The sequence below is a fragment of the Mixophyes fleayi genome, chromosome 1 (genome assembly GCF_038048845.1).
Source record: "Mixophyes fleayi isolate aMixFle1 chromosome 1, aMixFle1.hap1, whole genome shotgun sequence".
Classification (NCBI taxonomy): domain Eukaryota; kingdom Metazoa; phylum Chordata; class Amphibia; order Anura; family Limnodynastidae; genus Mixophyes; species Mixophyes fleayi.
Genome location: NC_134402.1, coordinates 356,228,178 through 356,251,282, shown reverse-complemented (window position 1 = coordinate 356,251,282; position 23,105 = coordinate 356,228,178). Strand labels below are relative to the sequence as shown.

General features: G+C 38.1%; 1 protein-coding gene across 2 annotated transcripts in view; it reads right to left on the bottom strand.

The window, feature by feature from the left end:
* Positions 1-23,105, bottom strand: part of CLIP1 (CAP-Gly domain containing linker protein 1) — a 90,626-nt gene that overhangs the window by 50,693 nt on the left and 16,828 nt on the right. Inside the window, exons 4-9 of one of the 2 annotated variants that reach the window (XM_075177888.1) lie at positions 12,950-13,074; positions 10,022-10,247; positions 9,503-9,700; positions 8,119-8,222; positions 7,499-7,559; positions 3,010-3,114 (exon numbers count right to left, since the gene is read on the bottom strand). In XM_075177888.1, coding sequence (XP_075033989.1) covers positions 3,010-3,114; positions 7,499-7,559; positions 8,119-8,222; positions 9,503-9,700; positions 10,022-10,247; positions 12,950-13,074 — 819 coding nt within the window. The remainder of the gene's footprint in view (positions 1-3,009; positions 3,115-7,498; positions 7,560-8,118; positions 8,223-9,502; positions 9,701-10,021; positions 10,248-12,949; positions 13,075-23,105) is intronic. The other variant, XM_075177879.1, reaches the window with a different exon arrangement.

The window sequence follows — 23,105 nt, the reverse complement described above, 5'->3', positions numbered from 1 at the left end:
AGACTAATACTTTGCCAAACAAGGCAACATAACAGTTGTAATAAACACATTGAAAAGCAAAACAAGCTGATTTTTCTTCAGAAATAGCTGCCAACACAATAGCAGCATCCATCAAAACATTTTTTTTTTTTAATTTATGTCAGTCACCGCTAATTCTCAACATCCATGAATTTTAATATGTCTGTGTCATCATTAACCATGTTGCTTCAAGGTTCATAAGTTGAAGAATAAAAGAAAACAAAGAACTGTTCACTGGATTTTGCAGGTGGATGTGTAGCTAAGCCACTTTGCCCATTGTCCTTATGTACATAACCCTGCAATGTATTTAACCAAAATCTTCAAAATCAGAAAGTCATAAATATTTTTTCTAGATTCAGAGAACAGAAAAAAATTGAAATTAGCAGATGTAGGAAAAAATACAAGTAAAATAACATGTATTGCTAAAAAGAACTGTGTTAGGTGTTAAACTGATTTCTGTACTTGCGTTACACCCTTTTCTCTGATTCTGTTGGGGGAAACGGACAATGTGATATAAAGGATCCAGAATCCCCATTTCTTCAGTATGAAACTTCTCCAGTTCTTTTTCTAACCAGGCCTCATAGGAGACAATAGAAGAAAGGATCGAAGACAGAAAAAGAACATCTCCAAATACTTAAAACATTTTACCGAAGAACAAGAGTCTAACGGGCAAGCGCGCAGTGTTCCCAATTGGATTCAGAGAAAATGATTTAACGAAGTACTATAATCAAAGTTCTCTCACATACTACAGGGAATAACAAAGAAGTGGACCTCCTAAAACTGCCCTTATGGATGTGGACCCTCAAAACATTACATTTCTAAAAATTAGTGACAGGATTAACCTAGGCTGTGACAGGATGAACCTAGGTTGTCTAACACAGCTGCTCAGCTGAGTCTCCTATGTGGTAGAATGTGCCTTTAAACTGTGAGGAACAGGTATCCCTGCCCCAAAGTAAGCTTGTCTGATCACCAAAGTAACCCATCTAGCCATGGTTTACTTTAACGCAGGGCAACCTCTGTTGTGGGCATCATAAGAGAACCAAGGGCTCACCAGATTTCCTAAACTTAAGAGTCCTATTAACATGAATCTTTAGAGTCCTAACATAATCCAAAAAGTGAATCGATCACCTACTATTAACCTTGAAGCAATACCAGGAGCAGTGTCCTGAAACCTACCTTAGAGTGAAAGGATGGCATTGTCCTAAGGACAGCTCTGAGAAATGTATATTATAAATAAATTATACATACATACACACATATATATATATATATATATATATATATATATATATATATATATATATATATATATATATATATATATATATATTTATTACACACACACATACATACATATGTAAGGCCATTGGGATTAAGTTTTAATTCCCAAGGAGCTATTGAAGGGATGTATGGAAGTTGTACATGCATGACTCACTACAAAATATTCTGCACTGGAAAAGTGTCACCCTCTTCTCAAAGAAGGCAGAGAGATCTGTATTTATTTAAAACACAGAGGGCTAGATTTACTAAGCTGCGGGTTTGAAAAAGTGGGGATGTTGCCTATAGCAACCAATTAGATTCTAGCTGTCATTTTGTAGAAAGTACTAAATAAATGAAAGCTAGAATCTGATTGGTTGCTATAGGCAACATCCCCACTTTTTCAAACCCGCAGCTTAGTAAATCTAGCCCAGAGTCTCAATCTACTACCCAACCAGTCCAGAAAATAGACCACCCATTTCTCCACCCTTTGAATGAACACCACTGACAATGCTGGAACTTCAGTTACACCCAACGTATGGCTTTTGTCATCGCAAGGGAGTGGTTTGTTCCTCCATGATGGTTATGTATGCTACTCCTGTAGCAACATCTGACTGAATCTTTATAGGCTTTTGCCGACTCAGATGATGTCGTCTGATTAGAGCATTTAGTACCGCTCTTAGGTCAAGCATATTTATTGGAAAAAGGTTACATAAAGTACATAAAATCCTGAAAAGCACCTTTCTCCTCAAAATAGAAAAGGTCCTTATAGGGAGCGGATATAAAAGGGGGAGGAATTTCATACTTGGCAAATAAAATGTAAATGTAAAACTTTTGCCTAAATCCTCTATATCCCATTGTCAGCGTCCCCAATAGGAAGAGAAAAGACATTTCTATCACGTTTCACAAAATTGATGCCACATTTGCAAGCAAAATACTCTATTTTATGTGCTCCAGAAGCAGATTTCTGAAAAAAATTCAAAACAATTAAGTCTATAATTGTCTAGAGTGACTAACAGGCTAGAAGGCCAGTTAGCCACTAGCATTAAGAAAATGACAATTTACACCGCATACTAAACATGACCGCATTTGAAACGTGGTGTGTAACTTACCCCACACACCCCCTTATCGCAGGTTTTGGAGCATCTCATCTATGGAGGACAATCTATTGACCCGATGTGCATTCACTTGCAGTAAATGTAAATAAACAGAGCAGGATACGTTCAAGAGACTGTGCCGCGTAAGCACTGCTATGAACCACAGATACAAACAATAGGATATGACCTAAATCCATTTTTTTCATGATTTTAAAAACACTAGTAAAAGCATGGTTTTTAATGCCAGTGGATAACTGGCCTAAATCTAATCACGTAGCTTTGGATAAGAACTGAATCTATTATTCCAGGGTGTTTTATTCTATTTGTGGAAAGTGCAAACTTTAAACAACGCAGATTAACAAAAATAATTTTACTTTTAGTGTTAAATTAGACGATTTGTTAATAGGCTACAATGAAAAATTACAGGTGTGAAGTAATACATGAAAAAGCTGGTATCCTCTGTTTTGGTAAAGTTGGAGAACGTTGTTTTAGTATTGTCTACTACAAACGTTTTGTATTAAAACTGTAAAAGACCAAAGACTATATTTGTTTATATTAACCCACAGTCCGAACTGGACAATGCTACTGAATATGTGCTGCACTGGGAGATTTTCCATGAAATATTGAAAACCATTACCCTAGTATCTTCTAACTCTCTCTGAAGTTTGTCAGCTTTGGTCTTTTCAAAGAGCAGGCTCTGTTCAAGCTCCTTAATGCGGGCATGCTCCAGTTTGGTCTGCGTCTGTTAGTAAAAAGGGAGAGGAAGAGAACACAACAGTGCCACCATCACATGCCAGCACAAGAGGAAGGAGCCACATGCAGGCCGTGCTCCGGCACCACGGACTATTGATGAGCAGAAGATGCAGTGGGAAACATAACAGAAGAGAAGGGGATGACTAGATGATGCTTGGAGGAAGGTGATCGACAAGAAAGTGGGAAGAAATTGATGGTGAAAGACAAAAAAGAAAGGCAATAAGTAGAAACACAAGATAGGTGCATGCAGCAAGTAGAATTACGGCATTAGCATAATTTAGAAAGTTAATATTTTGGCAGGCATTTAAACTGTTAAAATTACAAGTGTAAAAGTATTCAAGCTGCTTAATTTTAAACTTACATAATTAGACAGGACTTACATTTATTTTTTAAAATGCTCTTCAATAGCTATTATTCAATTAGTACACAGTAAAATAACTTGGCCAGACTTTTTGTACGATTTATGCAAATATATTGATGCTGCCATGATCTCTCTCAAGGTGTGCTGTACTGCACTCAGTATGCAGAGAACAAAGTGTTCAACAAAACAATAGAGATCAGTCATCTGTACTGATTATTTAAAAATGTATAAAAACTAATATTGCAATAAGGGGTGGGGGAAAATTCCCTCTGTTATTCTATATGAAGGCATTGAATAAGCAGTTATTATATATTCTCAATTACACATAACACTAAAAAAGGCAACACATTAATGTGAATGCCTTTAAATAAAAATAATAATAAAAAAGGGTTATTGGCTGCTACTTCCTACAGGGGCCTCTTTCTCATCCACTCCACCAGGCCTGGAGAACAACCTGGTGGTGGTATGGGCATCCTTCTTCCAGATGCACCTATCAGGTCATTCTCCCCCAGAACCTTCCTTCTCATTCTACTCCTTCAAGATCCACTCTATCAGTATTTTTGCCTATCCACCTCCATGTCATGGTCATCTACAGCCCTCTTGGCCTCACTTCCTTGACAACTTTGCAGCCTGGCACTCCCAGTTCCTGTCCTCTGACCTTCCTTCTCACATCCTTGGCCACTTTAACATCCCCATTGACAACATCCGAAAGTGCGGTCTCCAAACTTCTCTCCCTCACTTCCTCAGTTTGACCTGTCGCAATAGTCAACCTCTCACACCCTCAGAATTGGTCACTTCCTAGACCTAGGGGTATATTTGCTAAACTGCAGGTTTGAAAAAGTGGAGTCGTTGCCTATAGCAACCAATCAGATTCTACCTGTCATTTTGTAGAATGTACTAAATAACTAGAATCTGATTGGTTGCTATAGGCAACATCTCCAGTTTTTCAAACCCGTAATTTAGTAAATATACCCCCTAGTCTTTTTCCCCCTCTGCTCCATTTCTGACTTCAACTCTCGACCACCACCTTCTCTCCTTCACCCTCTTCTCGCCTCCTGCAAACTCCCCTTCACCCAAATCCTCTCTCATCAAATGTAATCTTGTTGCCCTCGACCCCCCTACCTTTTCTTCATTGCTCAAAACACTATTCTCTGCTTCCACTACCGTGGCCTGCCCCAACCAGGTTATTAATTTTATAACTGTTCCCTGCTACCACTGTCAGTATCAGGCATTATAAACCCCAACCATGGCACTCCAAGCAGACCAGGTTCCTTGAAAAAATATTCTCAAACTGCCTAACACTATTGGAGGAAGTCTCACTCAGTTGATCAGTTCCTTCAATCTAAATTAATTCTCACTTCCTACACTTCCACCCTCTCCTTAGCAAAACAATCCTTCTTCAAGTCTTTCATTTCTCACAATCCTCCAACTCCTGCAGCATATTCTCCACCATCAACCCTTTCTCTGCCCTCCCCACTCCCTTAGCCCCTTCCTTTACTGTCCCTGATTTTGTCTTCTCCTTCACTACCAAAATGATATCCAGACTATAAATCTGTTACTGCCATACGCCTCCTGCTCCTACCTTCCCACCCCCTCTCCCTTCTAGTTCGCTTTCCTTGTGGTCCTTCCTCTCCACTACTGGGGATGAAGTCCAAGCTCTTTATTCATCTTCTCCCCCTAAACATGACCCATTGATCCTATCCCCTTTCTTCACTCTGCTTTCTCTTAACATTCACCTCCATCTCTCCACATCTTCAATCTTTCCTTCTACATTGGCATCTTCCCCTCTTCTTTCAAACATGCCCTCGTTTATCCAGTTCTCAAAAAACCGTATCTTCATCATACATCACTGTCAAACTATCACCCAATCTCTCTCCTTCCCTTCACCTTCAAAATACTTTAAAGGCTTGTCTACACCTGCCTAACTACCTTCCGTTCTGAAAACTCCAATTGACCCTTTCCAATCTAACTGTCGACCCATCTACTCCACAGTCAACTGCTTTGACCAAAGACACTAATGATCTTTTTACTGCTTAATCTAATGGTCATTACTACATGCTTATCCTTCTTGACCTCTCTGCAGCCTTTGACACCGTGGACCACCCTCTTTTTACTGCGCTCCCTTCATTCACTTGGTTTTCGCAGCATTGTTCTCTCTTGGTTTTCTTCCTATCTCTCTAACCATTCCTTTTTAATCCCTACTTTCACCTCCTCCCCTCCCTCTTCCTGTTGGGGTCCCTGATCTTTCCACCTTACACCTCTTCATTTGTTCATCTTATCAGCTTCTTCGGTCTGCAGTACTAGCTCTATGTTGATGATACCCAACTCTGCCTGTCCTCCCCTGACCTCTCACTCTCCCACCTATCTCAAATTTCAAACTGCATTTCTGACATCTCTTTCTGGATGTTTCAACACTTTGTCAAACTAAACATGTCCAAGACTGAACTCCTTGCCTTCTTTTCTTCTTGAGTCTCCACCCCCCCTCCCCCACCTCTGTTGACAGTAACACAATTCCCTCAGTTTCTCAAGTCCAGTCGACTACTCTCTCCTCATTCACTCACACACTCCTTTCATTTACATCTACATAACATCGCCAGGATTAGAACCTTCGCCTCGGTCATCGCTATCAAAACACTAGTCCATTTACATATCTGTCGCCTCAACTATTGCAACCTTTTACTTTTTGGTCTCTCCCTCCCCTGCCTCTATCATCTTCAATCTCTCCTTAACACTGTTGCTAGATTGATCTTTCTCTCCCACCACTTTGCTTCTGACTCCCCCCATCCCAATCCCTCCACTGGCTCCCTAACCCCTACAGAATCCAATACAAACTCCTCACCCGCAAAGCTGACGCCTAATTTCCCCCCCCCCTCCCCTACATTTCCAACCTCATCTCTCTTCAACACTCCCTTTGATCCCCTCCTATCAGCCAGTGACCAGCGTCTTGCTTTCTTTCCGATAAACATCCCCCCCCCCCTATTTTGGCTCCCTTGTTGTCCTTTTAATTGCCTTCTGTAAATTTTACTTGTACTATGTTACCCTTCTTGTATTAACACTAAGTTATCATTGTAAATAACTTTAATAATACTGAGGGTTATATAGTTGGATATATTCTAAAATTCCCCCAGAGAACATTTGGTATTTAAATATTGTAATCTAGAAAATGATTTTTGCATGTATAATTTAGTTTATAAAAAGCAGCATGCACCAGTGAATGAAAGCTTAAAAGCTCAGCTATTAGTGCTTTAATCCTGTATATGTGTATTCTTGTTTTGGGCAAAATTTGCTAGGGATGGTTAATATTTTATTCATGATTTTACCTTTTGTTTAACTTATAAATCAAATTGGAAAATAATTAAACAGAAAGGAAACATGATAAAATGAGATTTTAAAATGTAAAAAATAAAAATAAAATGTGAAAATGTAATTTTATGGAAATATTCCATACAAGCAATAACATTGTCATATACAGTTTTCTCATAAAAACTGACTAATTTACAATTTTATTGTGAGGCATTTTAGGCCCATTTAACTCACATTTCTCATAGAAAGCTTAAAAGGAAGGGAAAACCAGTGACATTTTCAGATTCAATGTTGTAGGCATGTTTAGAAAACTGTAGGTGACTTAAAAGACAGCAGAACTATGTTTTCGGTTATTTAAAAAGATAACCTTTCCATATTACCTACCAGTTTTATAAACATTTAAAAAGATATTGGAGTTTGATTTCAGATTGTGAAAAGCAATAGCAAGCAAGGAGCATCACCAACCAGGGATGATGATGGAACTATTGAGTTTGTATTTGGAAGCTCTGCACTGCTGAGTGCGTATCTGTGAACAATAGCTCTCTGTTATGGTCCACTTGATCTGCTCTGTATTTATGACTCTCTGGTGTGCAATTGTAAAATCAAAAAGGGGCAAAGAGAATTCACCTAGCTCAAATGTAATTCCTATGTACAATAGAGGTAAACAGAAACAAAAAAAAATGGGGTGTTTTGTGGGGGTTTTTTATACCTCTAAATCACCCTTGGTAATAGATTCCTCTTCAACACGGAATTGGAGATCTTCAACTTTCCTGTAAAACAAGGATTACACAAAAAAAACAGATTATTGTATGTCTACAGATATGGCAAGCCTTTTAACAGTGAGAATATGAGTTTGAACTGAATATTATAAAAGTTATTGCATTCTTTAATTCAAAAGTCTCTGGGGTGGCAATCAATTGTTTTAACTCACTTAATAAAATAATTGATTAGAATAGCCTTAATGTATTCTATTGTAACTTGAAAATGTATTCTCTTTACACCTTGTTTTGTAAATCTAACCTACATCGCCACTTAACTAAAATTTGTCCCCCACCCCCTCTATACAGTACACTACTTGAAGAGTACTAGTCATTTATACAACTCTGCGCACACAGATTTTAGCTTAAGCCCCTTGTTTCAAGGTGCATCATGGAGAACACAGAGTGCAAAAGTGTGGCGGAAAGCACTGGTGTTTGAAAGAACAAACAGCAGGGACAGCCAGGAGTAATTGCTATCATTTTGCTATGTATTAGACACGAGCAGTACATAGTTAAATTTTAATGTTTGTATGGGGAAATGTAAACTAAACATATCAAAAAAAACTGTTACCTCTTCTCTTCTTCCAGTTGGTTTAGGAGTTCTACTTTTTCTCTGTCTGCTGCTTCTACCATAGCACGCAACTGGTCCATCTTGGACTCCATTTCCATTACATACTGTAAAAAATCGAAGAAGCATGTATTTAAAACACGTGTTGGGGCTGGAGGTATTTCATAGCGTGATCTCTGTTAATATGGGTAAGTGAGTTAACTGAGTTTTTAACAGAAATTCCTTTTTTATTTTGAAGTCTATATTTGCTATTCATAGATTAAAATGGCTCAGAGAGTTACTAAGTGGGCTCAGGCTCTGGGGTAGCACTTCCCCTCTGAGCAGCAGTGTGGTAGTGAGTTAGAGGCATAGGTTAACACTTATAAGGCCATTTACAGGAGTTTATACACATATTAACATCACTTGATAATTTTACAAAAATATACATACATACAATCAATCAATCAATGCTTTCCCCGCTCTGCAAAAAGTCATTGCCAATTGCAGGTTACTACTCAATAGTACAACTTATTTTTAGTGGTGTAAATTTCATGTAGGACACCTCACAATAGAGGCCAGGGGCGGGCTGGGCCGGGGGGGCAGGGTGGCATTGGCCCCCCGGGTCGCTCAGAATCACAGCTGTTAGGGCCACCCCCCGGAAGCAATATCGCCGTTTTTTACCGGCGATAAATGTGATGTATGTGTGATGCGGCTGCACAGGCGCGTCATCAATCACGCGGCCGCATCCCGTATCCTGTGATGCGGCGTGCACCCCCCGGGCTGACATCTGCCAGCCCGCGCCTGATAGAAGCTGCTCATTAATTAAGAATTACAGAGAGTAAGAGGACATCCAGTAGAGCACATCATTGTTTTTAATCACATAGATAGTATGAGGAGTACCCTGCGGGAACATGGATTAGAAAAATTTCATATATATGTTAAAGGGATTTATATTCCCCAATCCCTATTAGATTTAAAGTAACACCACTTTACCCCATGAATACCACTTCTCTGGGAGTAGCATCTAGTCATAATTCTGACCTAGATACTACACAACAATACAAATTAAGCAAGGAGTGATTTCATGAAATCTAAACTCCCCAGTCAATATGGAACCATGAGCTGGAGCATTAAAGTGGACTGGAAAACAAAATTATATGAAAATGCTCAGGAAGAAATCAAAGTAAAGAGCATAATAAAGCCATATTTGCCAACATCATCAGTCTTTGCCATCATGTCCACGGCAGACACATGCAAATATGGGAGCTGGAACTTTTCTTTAAGCTTAGGAAAGGTTAGTCTCCAACCTACTACTCGACTAGGATCAAATGTCTGTGGCCTTCTGGAAGCAAGAAGGAAGCATAGATAGTGCATAATTCATAACAAACATGCTTGTATAGCTTCATACCTGGTCATGTCCATCTCGAATCACAGCTAATTCTTGTTCTACTTCTCCTACATGACTTGTAGCCTTAGCAACTTCAGCCCTCTCCATGTCCCTTTCAGCTAGAAGTTGTTCTATATGTTGTTGCTTCTCTTTTAGGGCTTCCTGAAGAGCAGTAGTTCCAGAAATTTTTCTTGCATATCGGGATGATGTTTCTGTTAACTGTTCATTGGCATTATAGTAAACACAAAGTACAGTTATAACAAGAACAATATCTATTCATTTCCTATGCATAGTTTTGTATTTATAAAGAGCTTTACAAGTAGTGAGGACCAACTTGACTGTTTTATTTATTTTTAAGCAAACAGCTATCTTGTATAGAGGAAAATAAACAATATTTGTGGACACTAGCAGAACACTAAACATAGAATGGATTTTAGAATTCATGAGAGCAGTTGGCAGAATATAAGAAATAGAACTTTAGTAAGTTTGTAATATTGGGATCTAGCGTCATACACTGTAAAGTGAGGCAAAGCCACTTACCAAGCCAGTGCGACTTGGCTTGTTGCTCACAGAAGATGAAATTGAACTCATGGAGCTTATAGAGGATGCACTTGGACTGCGTTTTAAAGAACCTGGTGTGGTAGATGTTGCAGGTACTTTTCTTACGGTGGTTTTGGCTTTAGCTGGAGTAGTTGATGGAAAACCAATCCGTGTAACTTTATGTACAGGTGCAAACAAACCATATTTTGACTGACACTGAAAATATCTGAAAAACAAAAATCAACCATAGATAAGGTCAGAGAAGTGTGGTTTCCTTGATGAATACCTGCACCAGAATACATTCAGTCAAAGATCAAGAACAGGAGATATGCAGACATAAAGTTATGATTTAATGAAAATAAAGTTCTATCTATATAGATTAAGGGAGTGGAAGAACATCTGCAGAGGACTGCTGCGCAAGCCTCTTCGCAATATTCCCATTCCAAAGGCAACAAAATATACATGTATAGCTGAAAACATTACAGAACAGTTGTGTCCTATGGCTCTTTCATCAGCTTTATAGAAACTCCTACATGTCCACTATAGATGACTTCTTTATGTCCTGTAACTAATTGATCTCAACAACTTTATCTTATTAGCAGTTGACTAATATTATACATTTATTCATATGAAACAAACATGTTTAATAGTACTGTAAAAAAATATTTTATTCAAGCACATCGGGTCATGGAGAAATAGTTCCAATTTCTTTACCAGAGGGATACAACCCAGGGACAAAAAGACAGAAGCCAACTAACACCTGTAGGAAGAACACATAAAGCACATACAAGCTTCCCAAATATAGCATCCTGCTTTATAAGCGAACCAATGACCACAGCCATGGGAGGTAACAATACCATATAACTGCAATTTCTACATACAAGAAAACTGAAAAGATACAACCCATGTACAAGCAGGTTTCCAATTTCGCCAATGGTGCTAAAACAAGCTCAGATGATGCGGATGTGTTTATTTCACAAGAATCCTAAATAAAACGATTATACTCATGAATTTACAGATGGTACAATGGGAGCATTTATGGACACCTTAGGTTTAGGGGTTAGCTAATTTAACATGCATGTTTTAGAGGTGCAGATTTGGTTGTTACTCTCTTATCGACTAGGTTTAGAGAATTCATCAATTGTGATACAATGTGGATAATGTAGCTAATGGAGTGTTACCGGAAAAGTACAGAAGAAAAGATGAAAAAAGAAAAAGTTCAGTACTAGAATAAAAAGGACACTGCAAAGTTTAGAAAATTTAAATAAATAATCACTTACCCCAAAGGTGGTACCAAATGTAATATTTAATGCTAAAGAGAAGGTCACTGGATATTAATACTGACAACACTACATGGTCATAACATAGATTTTGTTTTAAAAACTTTTTTTTATTGGATCTATTAGACTGGGACGGTATTCCCTGATGAAGCTGTGAAAGCAAAAATAGTTGGAAGCTTGTCCCAGTCATGTTCAGCGCTATGTAGTTACATGACTGCTGTTTAGTGGCTCATGGAGTCGGCAGAGGTGAATATGAAAACACCTTTTTACATGCCTGCTTTTCTTCTTGTTCCTGCGATTATAGTGATTTTATTTACATTTCATGTGAAATTATCTGCACCATGATCCTCTCTTCCCTTCTCTGAGAGACAGTGATGTGGTGAAATTAGAAACTTACTGGCTGGGAAGCTTTAACACAGAGCACAGCACAAAGGATAAAAGAGGAGGAGATCCAATGCATACTTTCCATTACAACAGCAGCAACAAACTTCAGAAGCTACAGGCTTTAAAACAATTCTAAGTAAAACTTTCCTATTACTATAAGGTTAAGCAGTGAACTGATTCAACACTTCATTGGAGAGTTATATCATTTTTTATTTTTTTTTTCAATAATTAGAGCAACCAGTAGGGATTGTTTGCATATATGAAGAAAATATTTTCATTTAATTAATAAAATATTGCCTAGTTTACTATGCACAGAAAATATAGCTCCTCCAACTAATACCCCAGACACACACACATACCAGAGCTTCATCATTCCTTACCAATACTGATAAATACAATTAAGGATACAAGCTGTTTTCAGACTTCACACACTAAAACTTGCATTTTTAAAATGCAAAATAGTCAAAGATTGATTATTGATAACAGTACAAAGTCACTAAGTCTTATGTAACTCTGGGCTTGAAGATTTTAGAAGTCAAGACTTTTCAGATGTGGATTTGGGTCCCTCCTCCAGGGGATTTATCACCCCATTCCAACCTCCTCTATTTCTGTCTTTCCCCAGTACTATGTACCAATAGTCAAGGGCCCGACATATTCGGACTGCTGATTTGCCACGAAAATACATCCCAGCGACAGGAGGAGCAGGGGCGGCTTGCCATTGGTGTATTGGAGCCCAATCCCCACTTAAAAGTATAGCGATGGTGGAACAAATGCACTGGTCTACAGTGGGCCCCACTGTCCTAGATGCCTCTGCGCTGGCCTTGTTCCAGCCATTGCATGCCTGGGACTCACACTGCCAGGGTGGTAAAAGGGCAAGAACTGTTAATCTAGTGCAGTTTGCAAAATGAAAGCAAATGTCTAACTCAGGGTGTGCCAAAATCTGTTTGTGGAGAATACACCCTTTTGACAGGAGGAAAAGGGTTGGACTATAATTGACTTCATATGCATATCACAGATATAAAAAGGTTTGCAAGTGAATTTGGCTCTTTTGGCCTGCTCCTATTATCTAATACAATTGTCAAGTTCAGCAGTAATCATTTCATCTAGGTTTACATCCACCAGGAGCAGATTTTAAACATAATCCCACCAGATGAATAACCTTAGCTATTTTGTAAATATTCTTGAAGGTTCTTTCAGATTAGCACATACTATTAGACTACCAAAGTAACACAGACATCAATTTGCACCAAAAAGACAAACTCACCTTGTGCCAGCTACAGCTCCATCATTCTTTCCCAAAGGTTCATCCAACTCTACTCCACACCATTCTCCCTTGGCAAAGTCTGTCTGACCCAGAAACCGTATAACTCCAGCTTTTGAACCGCTTACCTAATAAATCACAAAACAAACATTAACATTTTTACATTAGTCACAGTATCGAACAGTTTGTGTCATGACAGATCTATGTTTAATATATAATAAGTAGAATTCAATGCTATTACACATTTTAAAATATGTTCTTTTGATACACATCCAATAACTGACATCATTTTCATAACAATTTTATGAAATTTAAGAACTTTTTAGAAAGAGAAGTTTGTAAATTCCACTTGTTTATATATAATTTAATTTACTTGCATTACATAATCATGTTCCAAATACCTGAACATGGTAATTACATATTTTTGCAGGGAGGGTAAAGTAGCACAAAAAAAACAAAACGTTATTGTTTAAGATCAAATTGACAGTTTGTGTTACACAGGCTAAAAGTTATGCATCATAACCAAAAGTTTTCGTCCTAAACAGATTCTTATTAATAAAAAGGTTCCATTTATTAGAAAAGAAATACTTAATTACATGCTGTACAGCAATGACTAAACCACCACAAGATCAAAATAATGTTCCATGTGTCACTTTTGTAGCTTCAAAAGAAAAAAAAAAAAAAGCAGGTAATAAAGAGTATTTGTTAAATTTACACCTAGGTCCTAGGGGCTGATTTAGAGTTAGGTGCTAATTTTGCGATGGTGCATAATTTACCACCAAGCAAATAATGTTTTAGTTCAAGGGGTGCAAATGTAAACTTTATTATATGCAGGGCAAATAATGCCTGCTGCACACATACCTAGCCAGTCCTATTGTTACGCTGGATTTAGAGCTGGGCTACACCACACCTCCTCAGATCTTATCAAGTTGTGCATTTTACTTATGCAGCACAAAATACTTTTCCATGTTCTTATAAGGAAGCAGAGATATTCCTGTACAAATAATAAAACTGTAATTCACGTGGTGTTATGCGTTTTACAGTTGAGATCTCAGTCTGGCCTAATAAATGTACTTAAAACACAGCTAATTTTTAAACTGGCAACTGCACATGAATCTCATTCTCTGGCCAAGTAACACTGTAGTATACCAACCAACCAGTAAGTACAAATGCTCTACATCATTAGACTGACCTTGACAGTCTCAAATGCCAGTTGGTATAACAGATCATGAATACCTCATTTACATTGCTAGCAGAATATAATCATCACTAACGAAGTTTGCATCTAGACACATGACTCACTGCTTCAGTAAAGTCCTCCTCCTTCTATAATCAATCACAACAGTCTGTATATACATCAAGTACACTATGTATACCGTTTGTGGCTATCATTAATTACATATCACCATTTAGAAACATTCCTTACAGAGCTGCACTAGATTTTGTGCTGTTTTCTACAGATAATACCAAGGTTTTAGGCCACCAAACATTTTTCCTAGTAGCTCACGAGAGAGCTTACATTAAAACTGGAAGAGGGCAAAGCTGAAACAAGAATAATGAGTGTGGAAGGAGTACACTGTGAGGGTGCACTAGTGTGTGTAGTATAGGTGGGGGTAGGGCCAGCAACCATATGGTAGCTATTGGGTGTGAGAATCAGCAGATTTAATTTTTTATCTGAGACCTGTTGAACAATGGGTTATTTTCCTAATGCTTTGGCTAAAGTTTAGCAGCTTTCCTAGCTTTTTACTTACTGTTCTGTGGGTCTGATCTTCAGTCAGCTGATCCATGAATTAATACTGAGCAAGTGATGCTGTGATTTACATTTATACTTACCGGGGTTCGGTGAAGTGGCATTGGTGATGTGGTCTCATGTGAGGTGATCTGTGACATGTGACAAACCTAGCAGTGAGCTAAATATATTAACTTGACAGGTATTAACTGGAAAAATATAGGCAAATTTGGACAATGCAAAAGACTTAATACAGTTTTTGAACAAGTATTTTATTTGTGTAGGAACTAAATATATTTATAATATAATACATAAGAATATATGAGGTAGTCTAGAAGGAAATGTCTGCAGAATTATTAGAGTACAAATATGTAAGCAAATCGCTGTTACTAATAATGTCATAAACACAAAGACAGAACACAGGTTATAAATGAGAAGGCATCAAATTCCTAATCTGGATGAAAGGTCAGTCCAAATTAGAAGTCAAAATAGACAGGCAAATAAAGTACAAAGTCACAATCCAGAATAGTAATCAAAACATAAGCCAGAAGTTCAGGGCAGGCAGCGAACAATCAGTCAGAAGATGGCAAGGCTTAGGCCTAAGTATCATGCAGTACATTTTAATTTCCAGTTCAAGTCTGAAGCCGACAACTGCATTTTTTTTCTAAACTGTTTATTGAAAGCGTGCAGAGTAATAAATATAACAAAAAAACATATTCTGTGAACAAGATGTTAAGCAGCATACTTTGTGCTCATTACAACAGTATGCGCAACAATAAAACAACCAAGGATTAAAGGCTAGAATGGAAGCTGACAATTTTCATGTAAGGTGGGTTGAGTGTCATATGGAAGGACATAGGACAGAGATAGTGAGGACCAGGAATGGGGAGTGGGGGTGTGGGTGATGCGTGTGGGTTTACTCAGGTCGGTCCATGAGAAAGAATGATGGTTAGCACAATTAAATCTTGTAATAAGGGCTGCCTAGAGGAGAGTCAAAATCACAAGTTAAGCAGGGGCTGGTTGTAGAAGGAGGTCCAGGTATCCCAACCTTAATGTAAAGATTCAAAGGAGTTCCTCGGCATGCTTTTAATACATTTGATACACATGCCAGATATGGATGTATACCATCGGTAGAGCAGGGGAATGAGGCTTATTACAGTATGCTACTATCTGGTACGTGACCACACTAATAACACGTTTCACCAGTCTTTGAGAAAATTTGGCGACATCTGGTATCGGCAGGGGAATCAAAATACATTTTGGACTATGAGGAATCGCTATGCCAGTGATGGTAGAGCTCAGGTTTGACAATGGCTGCTTAAAAACATCACAATCTTCATCAGAATGACACACAGAATGGAGACAACTAATTGAGATCTGAACCATGCTTTTACAGCTCACATATTATATAGTAAGAAAAGGCAAAGCCATGTGATATGGATGTATAGGGTTAATAACTTGATGAAAGGAAATAGTCAGGTGTTTCATCAGGTAGATATTTGATCCCTCAAATGAAGATGAAGTCTCTACCTTTTTTTCTCATCCTAACTCTACTACCTGCCACTCAACCCTATCACCACATAGATCAGCAATTTTGGGTCTCCTGTGCTCATCCCAACCTTAACTAACATTTGTAACCTCCGACTCTCCAATGGTATCCATTAAAATAAAAATAAGCACAGACACTTGTAATATTCCAAATCTTAACCACAAATAAAAACGATTTAAAAATGTATCAAAAGAGGATCCTGGAATCAGAGAGCAGACTGTTATAAAGTAAGTGCGCACTGATTGGTTGGACCCTCCCACTACAATGTTGCGCTTCAACTGATGGGGGTATGTTGCCTGCAATGCCAAGCCTAACAGGCCGATAGCCAGGTTTTAAATTGGAGGTAGAGTGCTGAGATTTCAGGAAGCAAAAGTACGATGTATATCGTCTCTAAAATGTAATCATTCGGGATCGGTGTGCTGCTACAGATGTCATGGGCCTCGTTATTTTGCAATGAGCAGTCAGGCATTACACATTTGTACCCCATGCACCCTAATTAGAAGGGCTCTCGCTATCCATATTAATTAATTTAGTAAAACGGACAAAAGTACAGTACATAGCATCTAATCAGACATTTGTTTCATTGCTTAATTTGCACTAGGCTGGTCAAAGCTTTTGCAGTAAGCACTTATGGTCCAAGCCGAGTTATTTTCCTCCAGTAGACAATGGAGGCACACCTGCACAGTCACTGTGGTGCGCGCACTGTGTAAATACTGTGCACATTGTGTCCAATTTTCTTCCCACACAATTGTATGTCTGGAATCAAATAGGTAAGCCACACCACACCCTTTAGTACAATAGAATTATTGCATGTTTTCAATATTGATATAATTGATAGTGGTCTGCAGCTGTCAATGCATATTTTCCATGATTCTCCCTTTTGTCTTCAACTTTTTGTATACCATTTTCAGGCTCCATGCTCTGAAGGTAGTGTTGAGCTGAAGAGTACAAGCACAACACTATACAGCTTAGTGTAAATGTATGTATTATATTTGTAAATGTATATAAACAAAAAAAAAACAAAGAACTTAATTTAAAGGTTCTTTTATATTGCTTATAAACTATACAGGAGTGCTTTCATAGGGGAGGGGGGACAATTCTTATGCACAGGTTTTGACTATTTTGCAGCAATTAAACTCCTTCAGCATAAGGACTAGGATACATGTTTTAGAGATTTTTAACATTGCTATATAACCTTGCTTAAAAGGAAGCAACAGTGATTCATTGACTGTTCTCATACACCAAAAGTTTAATTGCATTACACTTTATATAGCTCCAATTTCATATCTGTAAGTGACCAGAGACCACAACCTTATGGAAGTATACTTGTACTCGACAGTCAGGTACAGATCTACAGCCGTAACCACAAAATCTGGTTATTTACGGATAAGCTTATGTTGTAAATCTCCATAATGTACTCTTGTTTTGGTGGGGTCTCTGGCTTGTAGTCAAAAATTTTAAGACAGAGTATAACATTTTCACTGCCTGTTTTGGTGATTAAACTACTGCAAATAAATGTTGACATCAGTGGTGAAAGGTAATATGTACTTGGCAATGCGCTCTCTCTGACTTCTGTGATCTGCTTCAAAGATCAATTACCCAGACTTAACAGGTAATCTTCTCTTCCTGGGGTCTAAACATGTGATGTAATGCTACCTATTTACAGAACTGGGGTTATTTGAGTTTTTGTTTTAGTGGCAAAACAAAGCCAGAGTGCCTGCGCCGCCAGTGGATCTGACTATAGATAGGGAGAGGAAAACCCCAGAGGCGGCTAACAGCCTGCTGGCAAGCTAAGAATCAGATTATTCAATTGCTTATTCACCAAGAGCTGGCATTAAGAGGAAAGACTAGTTAAACATGAGTTCATGCAAACCGTCATAGGATTTTTGTACAACTACATAGACCAAAACATCAAAGTATGTGCGGCAAGAAACACTGTGTTGTATAAGAATAATCTAAAGTGTCAGGGTCTTAGTTATTGTGAACCAGTATTACAGTTTCCATTGCTAAGTGTAGATAGAGCAGTCTATATTTCACAGAGGGTGTGAAATTATGCTTTTAGGACTGTCAGTGTTACGTTGGAATGTACTACTGTCACAGACAAAGACTGTTCCAAATCACTGGAGCGCTGTTTCATTAAAGAATTTCTATTTTTCAAGTACTGTTCTATTCATGTTATATTTATTGGACTTCAATGTCTTCAACTACTGTGCACCACCGAAAGAGAGTACTCCAACATGCTTATTGTGGTTTATAGAGTGCGATTGGCATTCATGGTGTGTAGCTTCAGGGACTCATAAATCATTTCTTAGAGTGTTGTTTCTTAGAAGCTATTTAAGTTTGAATCCGATTCAAAACTAGATTCATATTTTCATGCTCTACTGTTAGCTTAATTAAAATATTTATATTTTAAGAGATCAGTTTAAGTTGAATGCTCCACATGTACCTCTTGCATTATATTTCTGTCTAGAAGTTCATAAGAATTGCTATTCTAACTCAATTTTCATTGTGTTCAATACATCTCATTATCATATTTAAACCTTTGTCCATTACATTGTTTTATTGCTGCTAAACTGTTACATTTTATATCTGAATATCTATTGTTGCTATAAAAATGTACTATCTGCCCATTTTAGCTTTTGCATTTAATAAATGCACCAGTTTTTTTCAGCACCTAATTCCATGTGTCCAATTTTAGTTTGAGACAGCGTTAATTTGGTGTATGGAGGGTTTTTACCAAACCGATCCCTGTTGGGTGGAACCAGTCTATTATCCAGAAGCCCGTTGAGGATTCATGTGGGGACACGACCAAAAGTCAAAAGTGAGAAAGAGACAACACATAACGAGACATCACCACATCCTCCTCACTACTACAGAAAGGGCGTGTGAGCAGGTGTTAAATACATTAAAGTTTTGTGAAACCAGTTTTTTTTGCTTGAGGGCTGGGTAGTCTCCTCAGCCTTGGGAAAGAGCATCATCATCATCTAGAGTCATGATTTTTCCGTGTTTGTATTGTCTATAAAATACATCTTACATTAAGCAAACATTTGTTCATTGAAGCTATATCGCATACACATTCATATCGCAATTCTTTGTGGATTTTTTTTGTGTGTAATCTATCTTTATTGAAGTGATAATAATCGCACGTAATAAGTACTTCAAAACATTTTGAATCATAGAAAAATAAATCAGCCTTAAAATTTTTCTATATAAAAAGTGCAATAAAACAAGAAGTAGGAGACAAATAAACAAAAGGAAGAGTCTAGTGAAAAGGTGGTGGGAAAAGAATATACTCAGGGCTTCTCTGAAATTACAGAATAGTAGTAATAAGTAGAATATCTAGGGGAGACTCCAGCCACCAGAAGGAACATGCCTAGATCGCCCAAACTGCCTTATTGTTAGTCACATTCCATAAGGCAGCGATTAGAAAGGGACTCCTAAAATTCAAGACAACAGAGCCACAATGCAATAAATTCTGGAAATCACTTTTGGCTAGTAATGAAAAAGAAGTCCATGGTCATATAAAAGGCTATCCTTCTAAACCATTGCTCTAATCTCTGAGGAACAGTAGACGACCTCCAATGTATTGGAATCACTGCCTTTGCAGTATTATTTAAGAGTCTGAGCAATGATTTTTTGTGCTGGGAGATCTAAACATTTGGGAGGTTAAATAACCAGAAGTCTGGGCACTCTGGCACTAGACAACTAAACTGTCACGCTTCAAAGTAACTCACAGCTAAGGAGTCCGGGATGTGATGAAGCATAAGGTGTTTATTGCTTAGAAAATACAAATAAATAGTATGAACCAATATAGTTGAAACTGCACAGGGATTTTTGATAAGGTTGCAAGGAATACCGCAGACACAGGTAGCAAGGTAAGTAGAGAGAGATCCGGAGAAGTGGTATAAGCAGCAAATGTGAAGAGCCGAGGGTACACGAGCAGCAGGAGAATGAAACCAGAGGAAGGGCAACAAAACAACAATGACCAGCATATGAGAGGAAGAGAGGCAGGTATAAGTAGGGAACACCCAGATGCAGGAGATAATTTGTGAGACAGGTTAAACCCTAGTAATAACAAAGGAAAGGGCACAATAGCAGCACGTCTGGTGAACGCAGGTACTGCCAGATAGCATAATAAAACAAGTCCAAGGTCCTGGAGGCAGGAGCTGCCAATAAGCAGCATGCGATGCAGAGGGCAGCAGCCAGATCCTGACAAACAATTCTATGGTACATTTTCAAACTTTAATCTAGAAGGGAGCTAAGATCCAGCAGCATCCCGAGACACATGGATACATTTTTTCAAAGCGGAGACGGGCACCTGTACCATCAAGAGAAGACCTTGAATTAATTTTTCATCACCGAAAGACTGATAGAGCTCGCCAGAGTAAATTGGAACATTTAAGTCCAAGTCTGGTAATTACTACCCCATTCCAGGCCCCAGGGTCCCAGGATCCAGCGTAACCCAGTAAGGAGTTAGAAAGGTTAATGATAAGCATTTAATACATATTAGAATGCTTGGGTGTTTAGGAGATGCAAAACAGGTCCTCAAAGCTAGTTAGCCTCTTTCCTGGCCTTGTAAGTAAGGTCTAATTTGCAGGTACAACCAGAATTCAGAAGGGAGAGGGCCCAATTTTTCCTGCAAACAGAGAAGACATATACATGACCATTTGGCATCAGTTGACTACTCCTGACCATTGCCCTGTCAGACGATGACCTAAAAGCCCCTAGAGATTACCCTGGATGGAAATCTGGATTAAAGGACAATGGAATAAGAGGAAACTGTGGAAGAAACAAATTTCAGGTTTGCTTAATCTTATGAGTGTTTTAAACATTAAATGTTGTAAAGCTATAGCAACAACAATTAATCCAGGGGGCCGTAAATAAACTGGCACAAAAAACATCTTCAGAGCAGAGAGTGAGTGAGTGATAACATCAGTGAGGACCAAATGGGTCTGGCTCTTTAGAGGCATGACCTAAATATAATAGGAGTGTCTAGGCGAGGCGGAACACCATATCTCAAATTTGAAAGATGTGAAAAGTGAGAAGTAATTTGGCCTCTCAGATGGTAATCTGTAAACTATTTGATAGTTGTAGGTCTGCTACATAAAAATTTAAGACAGTAATGAAGGTGTTTTGGTTTTTGTTTTTTTTTAGAAAAATAGCTGATTAGCCTTAATTTGGGGGTAGAAAGAGTACACAACACCCTGCACCAGGGCCCCCCCCATGTACTTCGATTGTCAAATTCTTACATTATAAAAGGACAAATACGCTGTTTTACGCCTAACAAAAACAAAGGGTTCAATTAAATTTGACGGCCATCAGTAGGCACTTTTCCCATCATTTTTTATTAAATGTACAAAAGTATAGAGCATATATCAAGAATAGACTAACCAATCTAAAACGTCCCTATGCTATGCTATATTGCTTCGAAGTGGCTTGATCAGAAACCTTACTAAAAAATAAATGAGGAACGCTGTATACTTTAAGGCTTTGTGAGAACTTATTAGCTATCTAAAATATTTATTCTCATATACTTAAATGTCTGTTTAATTCCAATATCAATGTGATGTATTTAGGTATGTGAGAGTACAAATGTATAACACTCATATATAAGTGAATGGGATAACACTGTTGATTGTATTGTATAGAATATTAAGAAACAGAAATATAATATTTTGTAATGGTGGACCCATGGCTGTCATGCCATTTGAGGTAAACTGAATGACATTAGAAGAGCTCTGCTTCTTAAACAACAGTTTACAATTGATATAGCTGGTTTCTAAGGGGCATATTCAATTGTCGGCGGAAACGCCGAAAATCTCACGCTCCGCGCACTATTACCGTTATTACGGTAGTTTTTTCTCACTGGATTTCAGCTTGCAGCTCCCTGAGCCGCAAGCTGAAATCCAGCTAACTACTACCGTAATAACGGTAGTAGTTTTAACGGCATGACAATTGAATATGCCCCTTAGAGACACACTTGGCTGGAAGCAAATCTCTTGCACTTTCTATTCCATGGTCTTATTAAAACCCCTTGAACTTGCAGTAAATGGAGCATACTAAGTAAACAGCTGCGATGTAAACTTGATAAAATGTAGATTGATACCTTAAGCAGATACATTTTTATGAGTATTCAAGTATCATATTAATAAGGGAAATCAAGTGGTTTCCCTTATTAATATGATTAATCTACGTTCCACCTCCATATAGGAGTGACGTTCTAAACACCACAATGCTTTTATGGCTCAATTAACTGGCCCATATGTATTATGCATTGGTGATTTTAATAAAGTGAATGATGTGCGGTTAGACTGATAGCAGGAAATTGTTAACCCTTTAACTTATAGCAGCCCTGCATTAGCACAATTCATGAAATGCTACCGCAGCACAATTCTCATTTTTACTTCCACGCTTCACTCTTTTTCTCGGATAGACATTGCCATTGGTTACTGAGGTGGAGAACAGATCAAGAGGTATCTCAGATCATTACTCATCAATTTTCAGGCTGAATCTTTCTTTGCAACAGGGTGAAAAGTTCTGAAAATTTAACCCATTTTGGATAACCTTTATGGGAGCAGGTCCTGACTTGCTTGATCAATGGGAGTTTCATTGAATGTAGAGACAGTCGAACTGTCTGTATGTTTATACCTAGAGTGTCAAAAATTAAGACATTTTCAAGAAAACAGGAGTCTGATTTGGACAAAAGTTGTCAAAATCTGGAGTGGAGTTATCTTGGCTCCTGTACAAGAGTTGACAAAAATCTGGACAGATTGTTTATGGGACGAATCTAGGGGAAGAGTATTATTTTTTACATTAGTTATGTGTGAGCTGGTTACCAACGCTATTCCCTATTGAGAAAGAGTATTTAAAGGCTCCTTTAA